A 27,807-nucleotide genomic window follows, 5' to 3' on the forward strand; every position below is an offset into this window, starting at 1 on the left:
AGCAATTATAGGCTACATAGGAAAGGTAATCCCAGTCTTTTCCCCCCACACGTAGCTGCCTCTCAGCCTTGTCAGCACAAAGCCATTGCCAAACATTTTGAAAGTGTCTACATCTCATTCATTTATATAATAGCATTTTACCTATTTCTGTCTTCACCGTGAAAACCCCGAGCTGGCCTAGCATTCACAGCTAGACCACCGTGTTCCCCAGTAGAACGTAAAACAATTTCACAGAACACCAACATCAGGCAAGGCCATGATAAAAAACAAGACCCCTTGTAATCACGTCTGAACACAAACTGTGAACATTGTCCAAACCACAAAAATGACCAAACAGCCCCCTAATCCTGGCTGTTATAAGTGACTGTCACTTCTTTACTTGTCAGTTTTAGCCTCACCCCATTCTTCTTGTATTTTCGATAAGAATTAAAATGGCCTGTCGGAATTATCACCCCTTCCTGCCAACATCAATGCAGAGCAATGGCCCACTTCCTTGAACTTTCCCCAAATCACCAAACACAAGCCCAAATCCTATGTCATTTCTGACACCCTCTAACTGAGACATCTCACAGTTCCCCTGGTGAGTATTCTTCCTTATTGCAGCAAGTCAGTAAACCCAAATTTATTCCTGGAGATCTTTGGCTGGAGAGGCCTGAAATCCCTAAAAGATACAAAGACAATAAATGGAATTCTATTTTTTAGAGGCAGATAACAACTCTAAGCCAGATTCCAAGCCATTCATTATGCATTCATGGATAATGTAAATGTATTAAAACAAACCAGAAAAAGCTGTGAGATCCTAACTTAGTTGGAAAACCAGAATCAGGACAGCCTCCTCTAGCAAACATTTTTGCAATATATCTGACAAGAATTTCTCAAGGACTTTTTCTAAAACTGGCCTGTTGCACAGTACTAATCTGGAATTAATCTCTACAGTGTGAACGTATGTCAAATTGGCAGCATTCAGAGACACTAGGGATGGAATGCAAAAAGTGAGTTTTTTTTTAATGAAGAAATGTTGCTAAGTTTCACTTTGTGAACTTCCCTTTTAAATTTATTGCTTTCTGAAACTTCTGAAGTATCCATCCTTAAGGTAAGGCCTCTCAGCTCTTTGGACCACTACTACCTTGGAATCTCCCAAAAGTTTTTTTCCTGAAACAGATTCTAGGCTTCACCACAGCCCTACTGAATCAGAATCTCTAGGACCGGGCTTCCCTGGTGGCAAAGTGATTAAGAATCTGCCTGCCAGTGCAAGGCATACGGGTTCGACACCTGGTCTGGGAAGATCCCACATGATGCGGAACAACTGGGCCCATGAGCCACAACTACTGAGCCTGCGCGTCTGGAGCCTGTGCTCCGCAACAAGAGAGGCCGCGACAGTGAGAGGCCCGCGCACCGCGATGAAGAGTGGCCCCTGGGCTTCCCTGGTGGCGCAGTGGTTGAGAGTCCGCCTGCCAATGCAGGGCACACGGGTTCGTGCCCCAGTCCGGGAAGGTCCCACATGCCGCGGAGTGGCTGGGTCTGTGAGCCATGGCCGCTGAGCCTGCGCGTCCGGAGACTGTGATCCGCAACGGGAGAGGAAAAAGAGTGGCCCCCACTTGCCACAACTAGAGAAAGCCCTCGCACAGAAACGAAGACCCAACACAGCCAAAAATAAATAAATAAATAAATAAATTTATTAAAAAAAAAAGAAAGACTCTAGGACCTTGGAATCTGTATTCTTAACAGATTCCCTCAGATGATGTTTATGCAAGCTAAATGCAAAGAATCACCAGCCTAGAGGCAGAGAAACTATGCATGCAATCTGGAGCTAAAGACCAAACTGGCTCTTACAAGAGTAAAATTGTCTGTATTGTATTCTTTTAACCCATTTTGCATGCCATTCCTTTTTGTGGGTATGTTTTTAAATAAAAAGTTACTGGATAAATTACTTATCTTCCCACCCCCACTTCTCCTTCAGTGAAAATTAAAGCTCTAAGAACATGTCATATTTATCTTGAAACCTCAAGAACATACCTGGCCTGGGAGACAGGAATAATCCAAAAGTTAAAGGTCAAAGGGCATGAACTATTGGGTTGGCCAAAATGTTCATTCAGTTTTTTCCGTAAGATGGCTCTAGTAGCACTTAGTTGTCTTTAACTTCATGCAAAACAATTTTGTGGGACTTCCCTGGTGGCACAGTGGTTAAGAATCTGCCTGCCAATGCAGAGGACATGAGTGCGAGCCCTGGTCCGGGAAGATCCCACATGCCGTGGAGCAACTAAGCCCACGCGCCACAACTACTGAGCCTGCGCTCTAGAGCCCGTGAGCCACAACTACTAAGGCTGCGTGCCACAGCTAGCAAAGCCTGTGCACCTAGAGCCCGCACACTGCAACGAAGAGTAACCCCTGCTCGCCACAACTAGAGAAAGCCCGCGCACAGCAACAAAGACACAACGCAGCCAAAATTAATTTTTTAAAAACACAGTTTTTTTTAGATTGTATGTGACAGCTGTCCTATCAGCATGCATTTAAAAAAAGACATCAAGGGGCTTCCCTGGTGGCGCAGTGGTTGGGAGTCCGCCTGCCAATGCAGGGGATGCGGGATCGTGCCCCGGTCTGGGAGGATCCCACATGCCACGGAGTGGCTGGCTGGGCCCATGAGCCATGGCCGCTGGGCCTGCGCGTCTGGAGCCTGTGCTCCGCAACAGGAGAGGCCACAGCGGTGAGAGGCCCGCGTACTGCAAAAAAAACCCCAAAAAACAAAAAACAACCAAAGACATCAAAATTGGTGAATTTTTATATACCCATTTTAATATTGAAGATGGAAGAAAAAAAGCAACATTTTCGGCATAATATGCTTTATTATTTCAAGAAAGGTAAAATACAACTGAAATGCAAAAAAGATTTGTGCAGTGTGTGGAGAAGGTGCTGTGACTGATGGAACATGTCAAAAGTAGTTTGTGAATTTCTCCCTGGTCTATGCTCCACAGTCGGGTAGACCAGTTGAAGTTGATAGTGATCAAATCGAGACATTAACTGAGAACAATCAACGTTATACCATGTGGGAGATAGCTGGCATACTCAAAATATCCAAATCAAGCATTGAAAATCATTTGCACCAGCTTGGTTATGTTGATTGCTTTGATGTTTAGTTTCCATGTAAGTTAAACAAAAAAAAACCTTCTTGACCATATTTCTGCATGCGATTCTCTACTTAAACGTAATGAAAATGTTCCATTTTTAAAACAAATTGTGACAGGCGATGAAAAGTGGATACTGTATAATTATGTGGAACGGAAGAGATTATGGGGCAAGTGAAATGAAATACCACCAACCACACCAAAGGCCGGTCTTCATCCAAAGGTGATATTGCGTATATGGTGGGATTGGAAGGGAGCCCTCTATTATGAGCTGCTTCTGGAAAACCAAACGATTAATTCCAACAAGTACTAGTTAGACCAATTTAAAGCAGCACTCGACGAAAAGCGTCCAGAATTAGTCAACAGAAAACGCGTAATCTTCCATCAGGATAATGCAAGACTGCATGTTTCTTTTTTTTTTTTTTTTTGGGTCTCACTGTTGTGGCCTCTCCCGTTGCGGAGCACAGGCTCCGGACGCGCAGGCTCAGCGGCCATGGCTCACGGGCCCAGCCGCCCCGAGGCATGTGGTATCTTTCCAGACCAGGGCACGAACCCATGTCCCCTGCATCGGCAGGCGGACTCTCAACCACTGCATCACCAGGGAAGCCCGCTAGACTGCACGTTTCTTTGATGGTCAGGCAAAACCTGTTACAGCTTGGCTGAGAAGTTCTGATTCATCTGCCATATTCACCAGATGTCGCATCTTCGGATTTCCATTTATTTCGGTCTTTACAAAATTCTCTTAATGAAAAAAACTCCAATCCCCTGGAAGACTGTAAAAGGCACCTGGAACAGTTCTTTGCTCAAAAAGATGAAAAGTTTGGGGAAGATGGAATTACAAAGTTGCCTGAAAAATGGCAGAAGGTAGTGGAACAAAAGGGTGAATACGTTGTTCAATGAAGTTCTTGGTGAAAATGAAGACTGTGTCTTTTTACTTAAAAACCGAAGGCACTTTTTGGCCAACCCAATACTTGTGTTCGCTTGGTCATACGCCCAGGGCCTACTACAGTACTTGTTAGATGAATGATCATATATTACTGTTTGTGCTACTTTCTTATAGTGCCCACTCTTTTAACAAGTCCAATTTTATTCGACTGTAGTCTTTATGATTTCTTAGAGCAGTCCTTCACAGGTTCCTTACGTAAAAATTCACTTAGATTATGGATTGTCAACAGTATTTCTAAATCGGATGGGGGAAAGTGCAGAAACAGGGAGGACTAGGGGAGAGTATGAATATTAGAATCAAAATATTTCAGAACTGCAGAGAGACTTCTAGAACATCTAGTTCCTACTTCGTGGTGAAATAAGAAAAATAAGAATTATACTGAGTCTTTTATGAAGTTTTATTCAATTTAAAGAACAGTCCTGACACTATGCCCTTCACTACCACTTAGATTTTAAAATGACCTTTCTTTCATGAATATTGTGCTGGTAGATGTTTTCATAGCCTCACTTGGCAAAATTAGAGGCAGACCACTCAGTCTTGCCACTGACCCCCACCTAACCCCCACTGCCTTTTTAATCTATTTTTCCACCAAATCCCAAAGTTAGGAAATCACTGATAAATACATAACACTAGCTAATATTAAGTGCTTCGTATGAGTTAAGCCCATTCCATCAATTATTTGATCCCTCCCCACCAAATCTGTTCAAACCCAGGCAATATAACCTACAGACCACACACTTACTGTCCCAACTATTTCTTTGAAGCCAAACTCATTAGACAAGTCATTTAACCTCTAAAATAGTTTCCCATATGTATAATGTAGATACTACCTATCTCCACTGGGTTATTGCAGAGATTAAAAAAATACTATTTCTATACACATCTGTAAACTTTAACCAGTTATTTTCCACTTGACCAAGTTCCATTCTCTCATTAATTATATAAAGTGATTCAACCTATAAAGTATGGTTACTGTTCATTAGCTATCATTTAGATGCATACTCTGGCCTTGTTTCCACAGGTAAATTTGTTAGATGCCTCATTTGTTTCTTCAAGAACTCTGTTGATTTTAGAGTCACACTGCTCTAGGTGACACTGTCACACTGTGCATTCCTATAGCTAAGCAAAGAAAAGCTAAGCCTATCTGAGAATGTTCTTCCTCCAGTGATTCTTTTTCTTCAGGAATCCCCCTAGTGTGAGACCCACATGTAACTCAACAGAATCACTGTCCGAAAATATTCAGGTGTAAAACATAAGGTTCCTACAAGAGAAATATTCTCCCTTGGTCTGCATTTTCAATAGACCAGACCTGAAGCAGAAAAGGAGGAATTGGCAAATTCAGAAGCAGTCAGATTTAAATAAAACCAGGAGTGTGACAGAAGTTGCAGAGAAGTGAAAAAAATAAAGTATTTCAAAAACAAGGAAGTAGACAACTATTGAATGCTGCTGAAGGTTTAGTAAGATGAGAAAAGTGACCACTGGGTTAGAAACACGCAGGACACTTGAGACTTTGACAAATGCAATTTTCGTAAATATATACTTGAACTTTTTGCTAAATTTCTACTATAGGATTCTACCATTAGAAGGTCTGGTAAACAGACTGATGGCCCCCCAAAGATGTCCATATCCTAATCCCTGGAACCCGCGAATGTTGCCTTACATGGCAAAAGGGACTTTACAGATGGTAGTAAGTTAAGGATCTTGAACTGAGGAGTTTATCCAGGTGGGTCCAATGTAATCACAAACGTCCTTTTAATAAGTTAAAGAGGGTGGCAGGAGACTCAGAGATTTGAAGATGCTATGTTGCCAGCTTTGAAGACGGAGAAAGAGACTACGAGCCAAGGAATGCCAGTGGCCTCTGGAAGCTGGAAAAACGAAATAGATTCTCTCCTAGTTTCCAGAAGGAATGCAGCTCTGCCAACACCTTGATTTTAGCTAACGATCATTAAGCCGGCAAAAGCCAAAACCTAAAATGACTTGACTGGGTAACCAGAATCTAAAAACCTAAGAACTTGACAATTAATATGGTCAACCAGAGATCTGACCAACATGAACTCGCTAATCACACAAGTATAAGCTATGGTATGACAGATCTCCATGGCCTGAAGTTCTTCAACTCATAAACTTAAAACAACTTTAACAGATTTCAAGCTATATGCCACCCAGTGATGGTGTTAAGTATGCATCTGTATTTTCTTTTTTTTTTTACTCTGAGTTAACAGAATCATGTTCTTTTTTTGTTGCGGAGCATGGGCTCTAGAGCGCAGGCTCAGTAGTTGTGGCGCACGGGCTTAGTTGCTCCGCGGCATGTGGGATCTTCCCAGACCAGGGCTCGAACCCGTGTCCCCTGCACTGGCAGATGGATTCTTAACCACTGCGCCACCGGGGATGTCCCTGTATTTTATTTTGACTTTTATGAAACCTGAATAGAAGAAACTTCCTTTGGTCATAAACTTCATAAATACCAAGCAATTTCAAAATGCCAACCTAGTGCATATAAATCTCAACTGTATTTAAGATAAGTCAGACTAGGATTAGAGTCTGTGGTACACTGACAATACTGCTGCTGCAAAACAGGACCAGGCATGTAGCAAGTTGACAAGATACTACCCTCATGCTGTGAGACCCTGTGTGAATTATCAGTTGGCTCTCCCCATGACACACCTCTCTTGGCCCTCTAAGGCAGTCACAGCCTACTGTGCTTTCTGCCAGTTTACCAGAAATCCTCAAAAACTTATTTTTTGGTTGGTTATTCCTTTTAAGGAAAGTTATCAAGGGTCATTCACAAGATAGAGAAGAAGCAATTTGGCAGAGATGTTATTTCTCTAAAGTATTTACAAACTACTAGTTCAATATTCCTTCCATATTAAAAAATAAATGTATCACAAATCTAAACTCAGTTGATTCATTTTATTAAAAGGTTGGTAAAAAACAAAAAAAGGCTTTCTGAATACCACCTGAACTTAAAAGGATAAAGTAAAACAAACATTGCAGGTCTACAATTACCCCATTTTTATAAAATCTTTCCTATCTTTCTGCATATACACATTCAGAGGTACACTCATGTGTGTTAATGTTCAATCTTAACAGATTTTTTTGGGGGGTAGTGGGATTTTGAATGATTTTTCTGATATCTTTCTGCTATTTCTTTCTTTTTTTTTTTTTTTTTTGCGTTACACGGGCCTCTCACTGCTGTAGCCTCTCCCGTTGCGGAGCACAGGCTCCAGACGCGCAGGCCCAGCGGCCATGGCTCACAGGCCCAGCCGCTCCGCGGCATGTGGGACCTTCCCGGACCGGGGCACGAACCCACGTCCCCTGCATCGGCAGGTGGACTCTCAACCACTGCACCACCAGGGAAGCCCTCTGCTATTTCTGAATTGCTTTTTTTTTTTCTTTTAAGCAGCAAGTATCATTTAAATAAGTCATTATTCTGAAAGTTTTTTTTTAAAGACAGGTCAAGTATCCCTATCCAGTCTAGGAGGAAGAAAGGTATATACAACCCTACCAAAGCACATAAAAATTTCAAAACTCCAGTACAAGTAACTGAATTTCAAAATCAGGAAACAATTTATGTTCACTACAGAATCTTTACCGGGTTGTCTTTCAATATAGTTATGATGTAGAAAAACTTTCTGGCAATTTCCATTTATAAAACTCAAACCTATCAATGCTTCCCAAGAAACAAACACAGTTTTGTTTTAGAGGCATTTTATTTAGACAACTAAAAACAATTAGATGTTCAGAAGCAGTGTACAATGAAAGAGAAATCAAACCAGTTACTTTATCATGTATTCCCCCTCTTCTTTATAACTAAAGCAAAAAAAAAAAATGGCTTTCTGCTTTAAGGGGAAAGTCAGAAAAATAGGCCAATATATTTTCCCTCTTCATAATAACATAAACAGCTACAAGAAATCTACCTGTAATAAGAGAAATTGGATGTTGGTTTGCACATATTCATGAAAAAGAAAACAGACTATCGTACTACAAGAGTATCACTCCGTCTGCCTTCAGCTGATACTCTTGTGTTTTCACTTACAGGTATCACCAAGTTGGTTAGTTCCAGCACTGGAGCTAATTCATATTCCTCATTATTTACTGCTCATGTTTGCCTTAAGCAGAGAATAACTCTGGAGGCTGATGCTTTTCTGTTTGTTTTAGTCCATAAGTTGTGTACATCTGCCTGATGCTCAGGCCTTAACCTCAGGAGTTGAACTATAGATGGAATCTGAATTCTCTGAAGCAATTTCTTCTAGCTCCTCTTCTGCTGTCTCTGGAAAACTGATCTTCGGCTTTGCCAGCTCACCACTATCTTCTTCTATGAAAATAAAAGCAATGATGATTATGTGAATTATAATATCACTAGCAATTTCTAGCATTTAACAAGAAGAGTACGCCGAGACTATGCCAAGCGATGAGCTACAAAACGTAAGAGAGACAGCTTTCTTAATAATTGTGATTCTAAAAAAGTATGTCTTTTAGATTCATACTTTTAGATCCATACAACAACTACTCTGGGATCATTAACTAAGTATTTTTATTAAAAAACATGTCTACTTTACTAGTAAGAATCACTAAGTAGTAGTATTCAGAGATTAAATACATTTACTTATAAGTTCTTTATACTGTCCTCTAACAAATTTTGAATTAGGAGTATTCCATTCACCAAATGATCTAGGGTAAAAATTTAGGAACAGAATATATTGTACAAAAAAAAAATTTAAACCAAAGAACACAGTGGATGATTTATTAGTCACGGGCTTCTCTTTGCTGTAACCATATTATATACCTTAAAATCTATAAAGACAGAAATACTGAAACAAAATTAACAGTGCAAAATGATACAAAATCATGAATAAAAATTCTTACCAGGAAGCACACATTTCCAAAGGCCGTATGTTTTTCCTACCACAGTCTGCCATAGTCTCAATGTTCCATCTTCAGAACCACTAGCATAGAGTTCTCCATCAGGACTAAACCTCACACAGTGAATGGGACCAAAGTGTCCTTTGTAGGATTCTGAAAAAGAAGAGAAGGGCTTTTAGATAATTTAATACTTAAACATGACATTTAAGTATTGATACACTAGAGAAAATATTGTCTACACTATTGGGAAGATGTGAAATTCATGAGGGCCAAGTCAAAGAACTATACCTAATTAAAAATAAAGTGATTCTCATCACAAACTGGTTCATCATGTCTACCATATCTCTGTAAGATTACTCCTTTGCAATCCTAGCACACACTATGATTTCAGACTGTCTCTAAAAAAAGAAAATACAAAAAACTGAGGCGTCATGTCCCAATAAAAATAAAGGAAGGGAGTAAATGAAAACCCCTCTAAAATCTACAGAAACCAGATCTATAAAGTCTGTGAATTCAATCCCCATTTCCAAATCCCAAACTCACTGTCTGTTTACTAGGGAACCAATTCTTATTATGACTATAGAGAGCCACCAGATGGAGCTCTTTTACACACTCTGCCTCTTCATTTCCCAGCCATCTACCTAGAGTCCACTAGTCGTTCTGTCACACAGAACATGAAGATACAGGATCAATGCTGATTCTATATGGAGTTTAAAGAGAAAATGTACAGATTAGTAGTGGTGTTGTTCTGTTTAAGGCACATCCTTAGTTATGAACTTTTCTCATTTACTTTCTAACGCCTTATCACCTTATCAGTTTTCAAAGCTGTTTACTAGACAAGTGATCCTGTTCTGTCTCCATGTTTATTCAACTCAAGGACACTCACACACTAGCTTCCCCCAGAGAATATCATGATCATGTTACCATGAGTGTAAAAAATTATCACGAGAATAGAAAGAATATGAGATTTTGGAATAAGAATGTCTGGGTCCAAGGTTCAATATTCACTAACTGTGACCTCAGATACCAGGCAAATAATTTACTTCTCTTTTTCAGAGCATAAAACATGTGGCCAAAACATTCTAAAACTCTGAAAAGTGACATTAAATAAAAACAATGGAAAAGAATCTCTTATTTCAACGTCACTTATAGGGACTTCCCTGGTGGCGCAGTGGTTAAGAATCCGCCTAGCAAGGCAGGGGACACGGGTTCAATCTCTGGTCCGGGAGATCACACATGCTGTGGAGCAACTAAGCCTGTGCACCACAACTACTGAGCCTGCACTCTAGAGCCATGAGCCACAACTACTGAGCTCAAGTGCCACAACTACTGAAGCCCGCGTGCCCTAGAGCCCACACGCTGCAACTACTGAGCCCGTGCTCCGCAACAAGAAAAGCCACCACAATGAGAAGGCTGCGCACCACAACAAAGAGTAGCCCCTGCTCACCGCAACTAGAGAAAGCCCACACACAGCAACGAAGACCCAATGCAGCCAAAAATAAATAAAATTTAAAAAGCCACTTACATTCAGCAATAAAGGATGAAACGTAAACAATTAAAATAGATTCTATTTAGTCTATTCACCAAGGTTTGATTTACCCAACCCAAATCCATCAGTTTTCCCAAAGAAACAAATCATAAAATTGTCTTTTATTCTTTGTGTATAATTCTAACAAGTTTAAGTTCATTGGACGGTAAAGCAAGACAGCTAAAAGCAAAGTAGCAGCTAAAAAACTGGCTGAGGTGTTAATCACTGAAACCTAACATTTGATCAAGGTACCTACATCATTTTAAGAAAAAGAGGACAACTCACCTAATTCTTCTCCACTATTGTAATCATACTTATAAAGTTTAAAATCTTCACCCCCTGCAACAAGAAATTCTTTCTCACGATGAAGAGATGCAGAATTGATGGTTGCAGGAGCTTCAAAAGACTTAATTGGGTCCAAACTAGAAAAAAATTTAGATAATATTTATAAATTTTTAGTATTTAATAAATAATATAAGGAAACAATTATACATTTAAACTGTTCCTAAACTCTGAAACTCAAGGAATAATCCAATATTCATTTAGTCAAACACAGTGATGTTAAAAAAAAAAAAAACCTCTAGGTGTGCAAAAAAGGGAACCCTCCTACACTGTTGGTGGGAATGTAACTTGGTGCAGTCACTATGGAAAACAGTGTGGAGATTCCTTAAAAAACTAAAAATACAGTTGCCATATGATCCAGCAATCTCACTCCTGGGCATATATCCAGACAAAACTATAATTCAAAAAGCTACATGCGGGGCTTCCCTGGTAGTGCAGTGGTTGAGAGTCCGCCTGCCGATGCAGGGGACACAGGTTCGTGCCCCGGTCTGGGAGGATCCCACATGCCGTGGAGCGGCTGAGCCTGTGAGCCACGGCCGCTGAGCCTGTGCGTCCGGAGCCTGTGCTCCGCAACGGGAGAGGCCACAGCAGTGAGAGGCCCGTGTACTGCAAAAAAACAAAAAAAAACAAAAAAAAAGCTACATGCACCCCCTATGTTCACAGCAGCACTATTCACAGTAGCCAAGACATGGAAACAACCTAAATGCCCATCAACAGATGAATGGATAAAGAAGATGTGGTACATATATACAGTGGAATACTACTCAGCCATACAAAAGAATGAAATGATGCTATTTGCAGCTACATGGATGGACCTAGAGATTATCATACTAAGTCAGAAAGAGAAAGACAAATACCATATGATATCGCTTACATATGGAATCTACAATATGACACAAATGAAATTATGAAACAGAAACAGACTCACAGACACAACACAGACTGGTGGCTGTGGGGTGGGGAGGAAGGGATGGAGTGGGAGTCTGGGATTAGCAGATGCAAATTATTATATAGAGAATGGATAGCAACAAGGTCCTACTGTAGAGCACAGGGGACTATATTCAATATTCTGTGATAAACCATCATGGAAAAGAATATAAAGAAAAAATGTATGTATATGTATAACTGAATCACTTTGCTGTACAGCAGAAATTAACGCAACCTTGTAAATCAACTACACTTCAATTTAAAAAAAAAAGAGTAAAAACACCTCTAAATACTATTAGCAAAAAAATAAAAATTTCAGAAGGATACTATGCCCAAGTGAAGTTCATCTGCAAAATACAAAGATACTTCCACAGAGAGATATCCACATTTTGTGCAGTGAATGCCTTCCTGAAAATGACTGGGCTGGCTAATTAAAACAGTATGGCTAATATACTGGGATTTTTGCTTTGAAAAAAATTTAATTCTGCATTGTCTAATTTTTCTAGGACAAGCATGTATTATCTTTGTAAATAGAAAAGTTTTTACAGTTAAGTAATTAATATAAAGGATTATTTGTATATTATTTTCAACTGCTGAGAATTTATAAGTTTCTGCAACAGGAAAAACCTTTAATACTGTGAAATATAGAACTGCTAAAAATGGATCAGTTTTTAACTATCAGGCTATAAAACAATAACTAAATCCGAGACTACAGCTACATAACAAAAATCAATGCATAACAGTAGCATCACCTGAATATCAATGAGTTTGGACATCGGCTCTTTTCCAGTCTAACCCTAAAAATCCTGAAAGGTTTCCAACACACAACATTAAAGTATTTCAGCTCTGAAATGTTGCCATCCTATTCCCACATCACACACTACAAAGCATGAAAATTAAGGCTGACTTACGCAGGATCACTGAATAGCAACTTTCTGACTTAAATGTTAGAATATATTAACAGGCCAGCAAACCTCCACCACCAACATTTCAGGCAACATTCTACACGCTGCCCAAATCCAGAAGCAATGAACATAGTTGTACCATTTAATGGTTCTGAGCAATAACATTACTATTATTATTTTTTTTTTCTTGCGTTATGCGGGCCTCTCACTGTCGCGGCCTCTCCCATTTGCGGAGCACAGGCTCCGGACGCGCAGGCTCAGCGGCCATGGCTCACGGGCCCAGCCGCTCCGCGGCATGTGGGATCCTCCCGAAACGGGGCACGAACCCGCGTCTCCTGCATCGGCAGGCGGACTCTCAAGCACTGCGCCACCAGGGAAGCCCCATTACTATTATTATCAATTCACTGTGTGTGTATGAACTCTTTTACATTCTTAATTGCTCATCTCCATTATGACTGCCTTCTCTTTCCTTCTGCCATTCAGTGAAGCTTAGCTCTGCAGATGGCCCTTTAGAGGAAAGGTTAGGACTGCTGGTCAGAGTATAATGTGGTATATTCCTTACGGAAATCAAGTAAGTGGCATGTTTACTAAGAACTTTAAACACATTGCCACCCTTTGTTTTGTTTGTTTCAAACTAGTTTATTTAGGGGTTCCATTTTCACTCCTCAATAGATTTTATGTATTTCTCACATGCTTCTTCACCCATTAGTTCATCTAATTCTGAAGGGTTTACTCAGTGTCGTCTTGATCTTCACAACAAGATTTATTGACAAGTCCTGGCTTTCTGCAAGGGCTTCATTAATTTCACTTACTTCTCCTGATAGAGGAGAACAGAGTTCACTAGCAGTTTTCACACTTTCCAAAGCACCAAACTCATCTTGTTTGTTCAACTTTGTTCCAACTTCAGGCAGACTACACTAAACATCTCCCAAAGCTTCCTGTGAAAAACTGCTGATCCCCACTGTTCCAACACCATTTTCTGCTGTCATGTTTCTCTGTGAATCTACCCACTGGAGAGCAGAGTGCACAGCGTGTGGAAGGCACCCACCCAGGGCCGTGGCAGGCAGGGTGGGGCAGGTGACAAAAGCAGCACGCAGGCTGCAGACTGCTCCAGCCATGACATTCCTAACCTTTGAACTGATGATTCTACTTACAGGACTCTCTTGTAAAGAAACATTCAAGAGATGTACCACAAATCTCACTGCAGTGTTCAAACAGGGTAACTGATACATGATTTAGTATAACCTATGATGCAAAACACCTATTAAAACTGTTTGCAAAGAATTTTAACGGCTAAGAGTATTTTAGAATTAAAAAAATAGGGCTTCCCTGGTGGCGCAGTGGTTAAGAGTCCACCTGCCGATGCAGGGGACACGGGTTCGTGCCCCGGTCCGGGAAGATCCCACATGCCGCGGAGCAGCTGGGCCCATGAGCCATGGCTGCTGAGCCTGCGTGTCCGGAGCCTGTGCTCCGCAACGGGAGAGGCCACAACAGTGAGAGGCCCGTGTACAGCAATAAATAAATAAATCAATAAATAAAAGTTATATTCATTAGGGTACTAGTAACTAAAGAAAAAAACCCACAGTAATACACACACAAACACACACACACACACACGAAGAAAAAAGACTAGCAAAAAATATAGCTATCACGAACCTTCTGGCTGTAGGATTGTAGGTTTTTAAAAATTATATTTTCTAAATTTTCAACATCAGCATTTAATACATTTACAGTCACAAAAATTAAGTCTGTTTTTTAAAAAATCATTAGGTCTATACCATACTTGGAAGCAGAAAAAAAAAAAATCACTAATTTCTCTGAAATTTTAAAGTGAAATAAATAACAGAATCAAGATCACAGAGGTTTTATAGAGTAATGAACAATATAAACTACAGCACCTGTCTAGTGATCCTTTTAAGAAAAATACTGATTAAAAATTGGTGAATTTTACCAATAAATGTCCTAAATATCTGGAAATTAATTTGATTAATTCCTCTGATTAAAGTATACCAAATTCTTAAGAAACTCATTATTATTGGGTATGGAAACACTTCCCTCCATATTACATAATATAGGCCAAAATTTGCCTTTAAAAGAGTTAAATACCTTAGCATATGCCTTCCAATTTTTAAGTACATTAAACTGCCCCTGTATTACCAGAAAAGAAAATGAAGGTACTTCTTAGACATACCTTACTGCACTATGAAAAGCAATAGATCGTCCATAAGTTATTACCAATATCTCTCCCTCAGGAATATATTCCATACTGCTAACAGACATATTAAAATTTAGAGATTTCACTTCTGTCATAGTAGCATGATCCCAAAGGCTGAAGAAAAAAAAGAAAAAGAGGACAGTTAGGAGGTATTTACTCATTTAAGAAAAACGCTTACAGCTTAAATTACATCTGCAGGTTAACCAATGAAACAACCACAATTGTAAAACAACCTCTACTCCAACTCATAAATTATAGATGATACTGAGAAATTTTGGGATCCTATAAAACATCAAATTATTTGGTAGCTTGTTGATGAAATCAAAACTAATACTTTAAATATACTTCCCAAATGATTCAGCAAAACTGTGCTATTAAGACAGTCCTAATCTAATCAATTTCAGCGTTGCTCTAAATAATGGTTCTTACACTTGATTTTTGTGAGTCTGATAGTTATCTTTCCACAGAAAAATACATTAGGTGTCAGCTCACAAAACTGTGCACAGAATTTCAGGGGTTTACTGACACCCTATGGCCAGCCTGCCCACTGACCCGGGTTAAGAGCATCTGCTTATAAAGGTGTCAGTAGTCTTAACTGTCTTGTGGATTCTGCTCTATGTTTATAACAGTAAATGGATAGCTTCAGAAAAATCTGACCCCTGCGCAGCCAAAGTTGTAATGTTCAGACACAATTCTTCCTACATAGTAGTTATAAAAAACTTTCAAATATAAGCTATAAAGGTCAAATATTTTTCAAACTTTAAATTATTAAAGAAAAATTACTTACCGAACAGTTTTATCATCAGCTGAAAGGATCTGTTTATCCTCACTGCACCATAGAGCCTTTTTAATACCAGAGGTATGACCACTGATTTCCTTAGGGTCTTAAGATAAAACAATTTAAAATACATTTGTTAATATTTGATTTTTAAAACTAAGCAATATTTGAACAACGATGTAAAAAGAAAAGAAAAACTATGTTTTAAATTAGACTGCAACTTTTCAAAGCCCACCACAATTTAAACTTGATGTTTACCTAGGATACATTTAGTTTTTCCATACTGAAACAAAAATTTATCTGCGTGACAAGGAACCCAAGAACTATACATGTAGATGGGACTGAATACACCACTCCCTCCAGCCTACTTTTCTGCTTTTGAAAGCACTGTTGTACTTCAGTGAAATAAAAGAATAACTAAGGTGGCATAATTTAATAAGAATATGGACCCAGGAACAAGACAGCCTGAGCTAATTCTAGGGCTATCACTAATGCTAGGACCCTCTTCCAAGCCACTGTTGGCAGAGAAAAGCATCAAGAAGGTGGGAACCTGTCTCTGTTCGAGATTTTCCAAAGACTTAAAAAACAAAAACAAAACCACTTGTTATCTCTGGGCAAAAGGAGAAGTTGGAGGCAATACCATTCAACACAACTTTGACTCTGGGCAAGTCACAACCTTTTGAAGACTACATTTCTTCACTTGGAAACTGGATTAACAATAGTTACTATACCCTGGATTTGAGTATAAGAATCAAATGAGAATATACATTCAAAGTTTCTTTTTTTGCCTTTTTTTTTTCCTTTTAAAAAAAATACAGAGTTACTAGAGGTATTTCATATTAAATTCCCCCAAGCGACAACATCTCTATTCCCAAAGTTCTGTGTGTGGGAATTTGGAGTCTGGCCAGTGGTGGATATGTCCAAAGAGACAACACTACACCAGTACTATGATCCCAACTTACTCTTTGGCTGCATGATGTTTGAGTGGATAGCAAGAGCTGAATGCAAAACACAGACAGACACTGCTACCAAGACACAGATGAAAACCATGCACATGTTACAGTAGCCATCATCTAAAGTTTCTAATTGGGTTTCTGACAGACAGTAAAAGCTCAGTTAATTACTCTCCTTTCCAATGCAAGACAGTGGAAGAGCCACTTTCAAAAGGCAGCTTTGAGAAAGGTAAAAGAAGACGAAAGTTGTCTACCTGAGCCCTGAACTATCTTGCTGAGTCAGACAGATACACTGATTCAGTGAGGTCAGAGTAGTTTGCTATGTTTTGGCATAAAGTTATTAGACAGAATGAAGAGAAAAATTACCAGGTGCCAAAGGACAATAATCCACAAAGGTAGTTTGTTTCCTCACCTTAGAAGTACTTTTAGAAAAGATATTTCAAGAACAACTGTTTAATTTCCAATGTAGCTTTAACTTTCTTACAAACTTCTAAAGTTTATTGACTTATGAATAAACAGTAGTACCCAAGATACAAAATTTAAGACCCTAACTAATATATAATAAATAAAACAAAATTCTTTTTGTCATATTTTGGTAGCTTTTAAAATACATAGTAAGTGACTAGAAAAGCACTGAAATACTGCAAAATAGAGGTGAATATCTGACTAGGGAAGAAAAGGTATATCTTACAACTTCTGTGCAATGAGAGAATTCATAAAGGAAATGATAGGTTTTACCATCCAATTTTTAAAAATGTGCATACCATAAACCTTACTGACAAAATTTAAAAGCAAATGACTACTGAGAATACAATAAAGAAACTTTAAAACTAGTAATAAAAAGATGTACAGGTGCTTAGTTCACAAAAGAAGAAGTACATTAAAATGGTATTCAACAGTATTTTAATCTCATGAATAATTTTTCAAGTGCACATTAATAAGGCAACCATTTCTCTTCTATTAAATTGGCAAAGATAAAGCTAGTTATCAGTGTTTGCTAGAACAGGTTAGCTATAGATACATTTTTATACTTTACTGGAGGGCCCTTTGGTAGTATCTATCAATGGCTTCCAAGCATACCTCCTTTTTGTCCCAACAATTCTACTTCTATGTAGGTATCCTACAGAAACAATTGTGGAAGTATATGCAACTATAAGGATGTTAAGCACAACACTGCTTATAATCTTTAAAATTTGTAAATAACCAAATAAGCCGTAATAGGAGATTGGCTAGTTCACTTACCCACAGAATAGAGAGCCACACAGTCATTAGAAAGAACGAATAGAATATTTAAAGACATGAAAAAACTATTATTACAGATTTTTAAAATTCTTCTGAATAGCTAATATACCCGTGTGGTTCAAAAGTCTAAGTATGTATACACACTGAGAATTCTTACCCTTCTCACCTTCTACAGATAATAACCACTCCTTCTAACCAAAACGTAGTTAACACTGTTACACACCTTTTTAGACTCAGTATCATAATAAAAATTTACCACGATAATTTTTTAAATTGTAGGAAGGCTATACAAGCACAATGTAGTAAATAAATCAATATTCCAAAAGATATCTGCATTAAAAAAAGAACTGGAAAAACATGAACCAAAAGCTAAAGACGTTATCAGCAATTAATAATACTGGATGATGGACTATATTTTAATTTTTTTCTTTGTGATTATCTTTATTTTCCTAATTTGAGTACTAAATATGAATTCCTTTAATCAGGAAAAGTTACTTAAATTAAAAGAAAACAAAACCACAAATACGTATAAATTACACTTACCTGCTTCGGGTTTGTTCAAGTCATATATGCGTAACAGTTTATCCTGTCCCCCGGTTAACAAGTAATTGCTATCCTGAAAACACACATAAGTAAGATCTTACTAGATTAACCATTTTAAAAGCTACATCTCTTTGAAACTTCTTCAACACCAAACCGAATCCAAATAAGGCTCACAGATGTCACAAGGAGATGCATACAGACCAATGACTCCTGAGAAAATACTGCAGAGCGTTTATCTTTCTCCTAATAGCCAAAGCCCTGTAAGCTTCCCTGTCCAAATGTCATACCACCTCCACATGGCTTCTCTTAGTTGGCCCTGATCCAGCTGCCTACCGAGGAGTACATCTGTGATGATCTCAAATTTACCCTCTCCCTTTTGAAAGTGGCTGGGAAACATTATTTGGGCTTTTCAGATGTTTGTTGCTATTGCTGAAGTATTGATACAAGAGTTCCAGGGTTCTTAAAAGCCTCATAGGATCAACTAAGAAGAAATACAGTTGAGTTGAACAACAAAGGGATCAGGGAACCCACCCTCCACACAGTCGAAATCCACGTATAAGTTATGGTCAGCCCTCTATACATGCAGTTCCTCCACATGTGCAGATTCCACAACTGTGGACCATGTGATACTGAAGTATGCAGTATTTATCAGTGAAAAAATCCATGTTAAGTGGACCTAGACAGTTTAAACCTGTGTTATTCAAGAGTCAACTGTAAAGGTGTACAGTTTAATCTACAGTCAAATCAAATGTAAGCCAATATACACCAAATATTCCCCCAGAAAACCAAATATACAAACCAATCAAATATAAAACCATTGTCATATCCTATAATAACAGCAATTTAACTTCCTAAAACAAATTCCATTTTCTGATACCTGTGTAAAATCCACAGTCTTGACAATGTGTTTATGAGCCAGGGTCATCAATTCATCTCCTGAGACAGCATCCCACACTTTGCTAAAAATAAAAAGTAAAATTAAAAGATAAACATGTGGTAATTTTGACAATTAATTACCAAATAAGTTAGATACTTGAAATGTTATATAACTACATAAGGTAAAAACAATATAACAATCTAATTTTGACAATGGAAAATATCAAATTTTAAGTAAACAAGTTTCATGAACCAATCCATCCTTACTTTCATTTTAGCCTGTAGCCATAATATCCTTTTAGCAAGACTGTAAACATTTTAACCAGTTCAGTTTCACCTTTCCAATTTTTTTTCTCTATTCTTTACTCTCGTGTACATGAGAAACAAGAAATGAAAAACAATAAGTCCTTTAAAAGAATTTTACAGGAGAATGAAAAGCCTTGACAGAAGTTACATGAAATTTTAAAACAAGACAGTAGAGAAGAAAATATTCTCCTCATCTCTTCCTCAAAGTTGACTCATAAATTCTCAAATCCTAGTCCAATTAACTTCCACACAAAGTAACAGCCTTTGATTATATAATGCTAATGTTGAGAAGATTTTAAATCTCTCAAATGTTATTTTCCCTAACCCAACCCAAAATATATATGTGATTACACACACATACGTATGTGTGTGTATATGTTGGGGGATAACGATGAAATAATAGTCCACAAAAATACTGTAAAGGGTTCCTCAAATAAAAAAGCTTAAACAGTAAAGAAGAAGGAAAAAAACAATTCATTTTAGGTCAGAAGAGGTCACTGAAAAATAAACAAGAAAACTTTCCAGGCAGGAAAAGAAACTGTTATGAGGAACAAGCTACGCTCCCTAAAGATTCCCATTTTAATGCAATTGACAGTTATTTTTAGGAAAAAAGTGAACAATGAAATAGTGGAGAAAGAAAAACAGAGAAAAGCAAGGAGTATCTTTTCTTCATTTACTCATTAAACACACAATAAATATATCAAGTATGTCACTCTAGACTCAGTACTAGGGCACAAAAGGGAGAAAAAAAATGATCCCAAAGAAAGTTCCTGCCTTAGTAGAGCATTAGCTTTAGCTGAGATGAAAAAAAAAATACATGAAATAATACATTTAAGAAATATAATTAAATGACAAACACACATGACTATAGAAACACAAAAAACACACCACTAGTTACGCCAGAAAGTCCAGAAACTCTAAGCATCAAAACCCGTAGCCTTAAAGAGCACATAGAAATATGCCAGGGGAAAAAAAAGGGAAAGGCCATTGTAGATAAGCATTAATAGCATGTGCAACGGTAAAGAAACATGAACCATCTAACATGAATAAATGCTGATGATACAACAGAAACCTTGCAAATTATATACTTGAGTCATGAGTGGCTGAGTAAATATGTTCTGAGAGAAACAATGTCAACTATGAGTGGTACTGCTACTAAACTCTCAAATATTAATTTCTCTTTCCACAGGAAACCTGTTCTAATCTCCCCTGTTTCCAATTCAGCTCTCTTGGTCCAACCCTACTTCCCCAACCTCATTTTGTATTATTTCTCCTAATCTAGTCACACCAGATTATAGACCATTCCTCAAACAAGCCATGTATTTTCTTCCAGGCTCCTCTGTCTTTGCTCATATTGTTCTATTAAGCATGTATTTTATATTCTCAGCTATCACTGTTCTACTCATCCTCGGTTGATCACAAATGGTATCTTTTCACTAAACCTTTTATTTATCTCGCCTCCATTAACCATTCCTTTCTGTTTTTTCCACAGAGCTCAGCTTATACTGATTCCTGTGTTTAATTTTGCTTTGCTTTTACTTTTGTTTACATATGCTTACTCCTAATCACAGGGAAATCAGTGGTAAGAGTTCACAAAGATTAGACTGCTACAATAACAGAAGGTGTCAAAAGTGAAGAAAACATCAAATGTACCTGAAATCTCTATCCTGTTCATATGATGCCATGCCTCAAAGGAACTCTGGGCAATGTCTTTAGAAATACTAATTTCAAGTATATTCAATCATCTTCCCCAAACTCCTTAAAATCTTAATATGCTGCTTAGACCATGTCCATTCACTGGTGAGGAGGAAGGCACTGGAGTGACTGTAGTAGTATCATCCAGGAGGCCCATGTATCTAGTTGTTTTCCTCCTATTTAGAAACACTAGTAAAATTGAGTTCGGCACTCTCAACAGAGCACGTGCATCTTCTTTACTTTTGGCACTCTCCAGATGAAGACGGTAGAGGGACTGAGAAGAGGATCAGGAGATGTAGTGCTAACATTAGCTCTATGAATTAAAAGATATAAAAAGGATGGTGTTTCAGGGACAGTGTACACATCAGCTGACTCGACTGCCCGAATTACCTCAAGTTAACATTCTAAACTGACCCACGGACCGGCTCTGCTGAATATATTTTCCCCACAAGAAATAGGAACAAAATTATCCTTTAGATAAACATGAAATTAATGAATTTTCTGAGAAACCTAAGAATGAGGGAACAAAAACAATCACCCAAAAATAATTTATACCAACTATGGTTAATCAGGTAAGCTGGGGACCTCTTTAGTTGGGTCAAGTTCCATAACAGCAGACCCATACAAGTCATTAAAAGGGAAGAATATAAACAAAGAATGCACATACTCCCACACCTCACAGACAGACACAGAGCAATTGAAGGGTAAGACTCAGCGTCCGTTAACCGAGTACCTACTACGTAACAGACTAGTACTATGCTAGACTCTAGGCATGTAAGTGGAGAAAGATCTCTCTGATTTGCACAAAAATCAGACTTACACTCATTTTACAGATGTGAAAACCGAATTTTAAGAAGCATGCCATGATCAAACTGAAAATACACAGCATGGCTAGCACATAAACTCAGGCCTGGCTAATGTAAATGCTTACATATTTCTCACTATATGATGGCACCTGAGAGCCTTAACTGAGGGGGAAAACCCCAAAACTATTCCCTCTTGTTATTTAAATCTACTCAAACTTCCTTGCATGAAACCAAAAGGTTTCATGACTTTAGCACAGAAGTTCCAAAATAACACATGATTTTGGGCTAGTAGGAGTGGTAGCTACCAGTGTTACCCTACACATGTAACACTTACGTAGTTATTAGATTTTAGGCAATATTCTAAATATTAGAAACATATCAACTTATTTAATATTCACAACCAGAGGTAGGCATTATTACTATTCTCATTTTTATAGATGATGAAACTGAAAAAAAAGAGATTAAGTAAAGTTCACAAGGTCACAGAGCTATTAAAGGATAGAGCCTGGGTTCAAACACAGACAATATGGCCCCATTAAAATTAATGCTTTTGGGCTTCCCTGGTGGCGCAGTGGTTGAGAGTCCACGTGCCGATGCAGGGGACACGGGTTCGTACCCCGGTCTGGGAACATCCCACATGCCACGGAGCGGCTGGGCCCGTGAGCCATGGCCACTGAGCCTGCGCGTCCGGAGCCTGTGCCCCGCAACGGGAGAGGCCACAACAGTGAGAGGCCCGCGCACCGCAAAACAAAAAACAAAAGCTCGTCTCTTTTAATGCTAATGTCTATAGTGTCTAAGATCTTGTTACATTTATTACCTAATTATATTTAACTTAAAATACCACTTTATTAACTATTAACTTACCAACAAACTGGGACCTAGTTTCAATAATGACATTTTTAAAATCCACTTACCAAATATCTGAAATCTAGAGCTTTTAATTCCAATTTTCCATCTCTGTTATAAAATCAATGGCATTCATTCCCAATGACAATGCTCCTACTGGACTGAGCAAAAAACAAACTTTGGAGGAGTTAAAGGGGAAAAAAAAAAAAAAGCTGAACTCATGGCAGACACAAATGTCTTAGAAGCAAAACCAAGATCTATAATTCATCCATTCTTTATCCTTCTACTTTAGAAAAATTCCTTGTTATTTATTTGACAAACATAAAGTACTGAACAAACCAGGGATACAAAAAAAAATAAAACATGGCCCCTGGCCTCAAAAAGCAATGACACCGAAGTCAATAAGTACTGTAAGAGCCAGAAGTTTAACACAGGGAACAGTGTGAGCAAAAAGAAGGAATGGGCACCTTCACCTTCCAACACTCCTCAAGTCTTCCTTGTCTGAGAACCACTTTTACTTCCTATTTTTCACCTCCCATAATTAACAATCAAAGGAGTCTCTGTCACATTATAAGCACACATGCCGACATCTACAGCAACATTTGACCTGAAGCTGTTGACATTATAGGACTGACATAAAACCAAGCAGTTCCTTATTTTATCAGAATTTCATACAATCACAATAGGGCAGCGTGTGGTTATTCATGAACATAATAACATCTATTCATTGAAGGCACAGAAAAAAAGTTCATACTGACATTTATAACTTTTCTTACTGCTCTCTCATCATCTCAAATTTAATCCCACATAAGCATGAGATTATATCTCCCTCTCCTTATTTTAAAAATTTTATTTTTAAAAACTTACATATAGTAAAACTAACTCCATGATATAGAGGTCTACGAGTTTTATCAAATATATAGTCATGTATCTACCACTCAATCAATCTGCCTTCATTTTTCATAATAAACTTAGTATGTTTAATTTGCTTAATACAAAGGAGCAACGAACACATTTACAATTGCTCCCTAGTGTGAAATTCTGTTAAAAAAAAAAAAAAAATCAACAAGACCACTTTTACTCTCCAGAGCCTCAAATCTTTTAATAGAGTATTACATGTGCAACAGCCCTTGACACTGCCTTCCTTAGTCTAAGCATTTAAGTGCCTGCTAAATCACAAACACAATTAGGAACTAGAGGTACCAAGGTTATATATGACACATGTTCAGATGGGGAAAGTGGTCACTGCAAATCACTTTAATATCACGCAAATGCCAAAAATCAGAATAGGTAAGGTGTATTCTGGCAACAATATTAGTATAACTAGACTGTGGGGCATATGGCGTGCAGTGCCAGATGATGATAATGATGAACTAGGATAAGACCAAATTTTCAAGAGCCAACAAGTGAAATTTAACCTTTAGGCCCGTGGTTAAAGGCTGCACATCAGAATCACCTAGACCTTCAAGGAAAAGAACTGATGTTCGGGACTGCACCCCCAGACCAACTAAATCAGAATTTCTAGATATATGCATCTGAGTATTTTAAAAGCCTCTAATGTACATCCAACATCATGGACCACTGACAAAGCACAGGGAAGACAAGAGATCATGAGATAGAGAAGTGACATGATGATATTTGTATCTGTGTTCACGAATACAACTGGCAGCACCAGGGAGGATGAACAGATGGGAAAGGACAAGTATTATGGACCTAAACTAATATGGCAGTGGCCGAGGCATAAGAAACAATGTGGTCAGGAAACATTCTGCTGGTAGAATCAACAAAGAAGATGATAATCCAGATGGAAGGGAAAAATCAAGAATGATTTAGATTTCAGCCTTAAAAAACTTAAAATATGAAGAATAATTGAGTTGGGGAGTTTTAAATATGTCTAACAAAAATGAGAGTGAAATTGGGCTAAAACTGTGGGGTCATTAAGCACTAGGAAGTCATAGGAGTTAATGATACCACTCAGCCAGCACATGTGGAGCAGTATTTGGAAGCATGACCATCAACATTCATTATCTGAAGTGTCTGTTAATAATGCAGATTCCTGGGTCCCAATCCAGACATGCAAAATTTAGTCATTTAAGTCTCTGAACATTTTGAGAACTATTTAAGAGAAAGAAGCAGGCAGGATCAGGGTGGAATTTTGGTGAGATCAAACACTATGTGTTCTATATGGCAGGCAGTGAGAATTCTATGAATAACTTTGATTGAAGTTTTGATCATTTCAGAACACAATCCACAGACAACTTCAAAGGTGACCATTTTTGGCGGCACTTACGCTGTGAAATCTGCAGCTGCTGTAGCTGCTTTGGTGGCGTCCTTATTTAGTGTTGCACCCCAAACAGCCCCCTTATGACCCAAAAATGTTCCAATCCAGTCTCCTGTATCTCCCTGGCGTAGCATAGGTTTACCATCTAAAAGATATTTAAGAAGACATGTGATTTACAAGTTTAGATTACTTAAAATCTAAGATTCAAACATAAAATGATCATATTGAAAAACAAAATGGAAAACTGCTTTTGTTGTCTAACTATTCTCACTCACAGGGATCACTAAGGAACGTCCAGAAATAAATTAACTGAAGAACCGAGCTGGACATTCTCTTTGGGAAGCATTTGTAATTCGGTGAGAAGACTACTGATCTGCGTCAAAACAATCTAGATTTGCGTCTTATTTTGGACAAACTTCTTAACAGTAAGTCTCAGCTTCCATTTGAAAAATGAAAAATGGAAATGAAAAATTCCATACAACAAACAATATCCTATGAGATAACAGGAGTAGCAAGTCTTTGTAAACTAAGGTGTAAAACAAGGCCTGGCCTAGTTTCTGCATTCCCCGAATCCTTGAAAGATTATTTACGGTGTCTGCTGGCCGGGGCGCCTAAGCAAGTGTACAGTTCAGCTTCTCCAGAAATAGCAATAAAGCTAAAATGAGAGACCTTGGTTAGGGGCTTAGCAAAGCCCCTCGGCGTCAGCTGAGGAAACCCTAACACTACTCCTCTCCCCATAAGCCCACCGTGGACCCTAACCTCAAAGGCTGCGAGAGCCGCAGTCCGCTCGGCAAAGGGGAGTGCCGGCCCCACTCCCTTTCCGCCCAGTCCCAGCCGTCAGGGGCCCGATCAGCGGCCCTGCTCACCTTTGCAAGCGCTGATCAGGAAATAGCCGTAAGGCGTGATGCCACTGAAGGCCAGATCCACCACGGGCCGCGTGTGGCCCGAGCAGGTGAGCGGCGTCTGCCTCATCGCCATGGCGGCTGCGAGCCGTGCGATCCGGCGGGGAAACCGAGGGTCGTCTGGTCTTTTCTCTCCTCCGTGGCACCGCCTCCGCCTCCTCAAGGCCCCCGCCCTGACTCTGGGGTTGGGCCGGGAAATGGGAAAATGCCAATCCGGTGGCCCCGAGGTCAGAAAGGGGTTAGGGAAGGGTCAGGGAGTCTGCGACGGACAACCGACCGCCGTCGAGGGAGGGAAAGGGAGGGAGGGAAGAGAGTAGGGGAGGGGGAGAACCGCAGAACCACACCGTCTACACCGGTACAGACAGGAAGTGACGACACCAACCACGCAGAGCGTACGCCGGAAGTGACGATCCGGCGGGAAGGCGGGTTCGCCAGGTAGAAGAGGCTTAGTGGAGCCAGAAGGACGGCAGCGCGCAGGCGTGAGATCAGCGTTCGTTGAGCACGTGACGCTGGACCTGCGCCCGCTACGCACGGCGTCTGGCAGCGCTTTCGGCTCTGGATCAAAGTCCCGGTGAGCAACTTTGAGCGGGCGGTAGCGGCCTTGCTGTTCTCGGGCGGAGTTCGGGGCGGGGGGTGCGAAAGCGGGTTCTTCTCCGCTCAGACCGTGAACCTGGCGGCCCATGTGGATTACGCACCGAGCAGTCCAACCAGTTGGACTCTGCTCAGTATCAGAACATTTAAGCTGAACAGCCAGAGTTGTTCCCAGCGGCGGCCCAAACCTGCAAACACTAAGAACTTTTTTTTCAATCTTTATTAACAATTATATAGGCAGCTCCTCCGGGATTGTCTACAAGGCCTTTAAGAAAAGTACTTTCCCCAACCACCCCTAATGCTGGGTAACATTCCTCCATTGCTAGTGTTTTAGAAGTGTTATGTAACTTTCAAGACAGTTAAATTCAAATTACTTTTTGTTTTGAGGACTTCGGAGGACTCTAGAGCAGTGGTCCTCACATTTTTGGATGAAATACCCACATCAATAAAACTTGAGTCCGCACTCCAAATCTATGGATAATAATTTGTAAATTACGTTCATGTTAGTGCATAGACAAGAATAGAAATACTAGAAGAATCTAAAAACTAAATATAAATAGAAACACTGGTATTATCTTCCTGCAGGCTGCCCACTTTGGATATCGCTGCGTTGTGTGGCATCCAGAACTGTTGATGGAGTGCTCATACAAAAGCTGTCCTTTCTCTGGGCAAGGAAAGGTCCTTTCTCTGGGCAAGTTGTTTCTTTCCTTTGATGTTGGTTAGAAAGTCAATCGAAAACAGCAGAGATTTCTGTGGCCTATTCACTGCTTTATCCCCCAGGCCATAATGTCTTGGCATATAACACATATTTAATCCGCACAAAAGTCTCTCAGTGTTTCCTTCTGCATCGTCTTTTGGTGATAAACATGTGTCTTCATTGAAGATTCAAGTCTAATTACTAGAATGAACACTTGAAGTACTTCCCCATTTTATTTCCTTAGCATTTTGTTCATTCATCTATAGTAGAGCACTTACTGTATATGTTTTCCATTACCTTTTGTTCTCTCTGTGCCAACCTCACCCTGTGGTCCAGCCCACACACACACTCCATTCACATTTAAATTATGAGCTCCTTAATGGGAAAGGTTATGTCTTTGTCATCTTTGTACTCTTATTACCAGAAGAGTGAATGACATTTAG

The 27,807-nt window shown here is 39.2% G+C and overlaps 1 protein-coding gene across 1 annotated transcript; it reads right to left on the bottom strand.

Annotated features, from left to right (window-relative positions):
• Positions 1–7,759: 7,759 nt before the first annotated feature.
• Positions 7,760–26,486, bottom strand: STRAP (serine/threonine kinase receptor associated protein). The gene is made up of 9 exons (XM_007454616.1): positions 26,041–26,486; positions 25,184–25,319; positions 19,242–19,323; positions 18,365–18,437; positions 15,636–15,732; positions 14,825–14,962; positions 10,745–10,881; positions 8,935–9,084; positions 7,760–8,383 (listed from the first exon to the last, which is right to left on the bottom strand). The coding sequence occupies exons 1-9, from the start codon at positions 26,150–26,152 to the stop codon at positions 8,256–8,258; spliced, it is 1,053 nt and encodes a 350-aa protein (XP_007454678.1). The 5' UTR covers positions 26,153–26,486; the 3' UTR covers positions 7,760–8,255.
• Positions 26,487–27,807: the final 1,321 nt, after the last annotated feature.

The sequence above is a fragment of the Lipotes vexillifer genome, unplaced genomic scaffold, assembly GCF_000442215.2.
Source record: "Lipotes vexillifer unplaced genomic scaffold, Lipotes_vexillifer_v1.1 scaffold911, whole genome shotgun sequence".
Taxonomy (NCBI): Eukaryota; Metazoa; Chordata; class Mammalia; order Artiodactyla; family Lipotidae; genus Lipotes; species Lipotes vexillifer.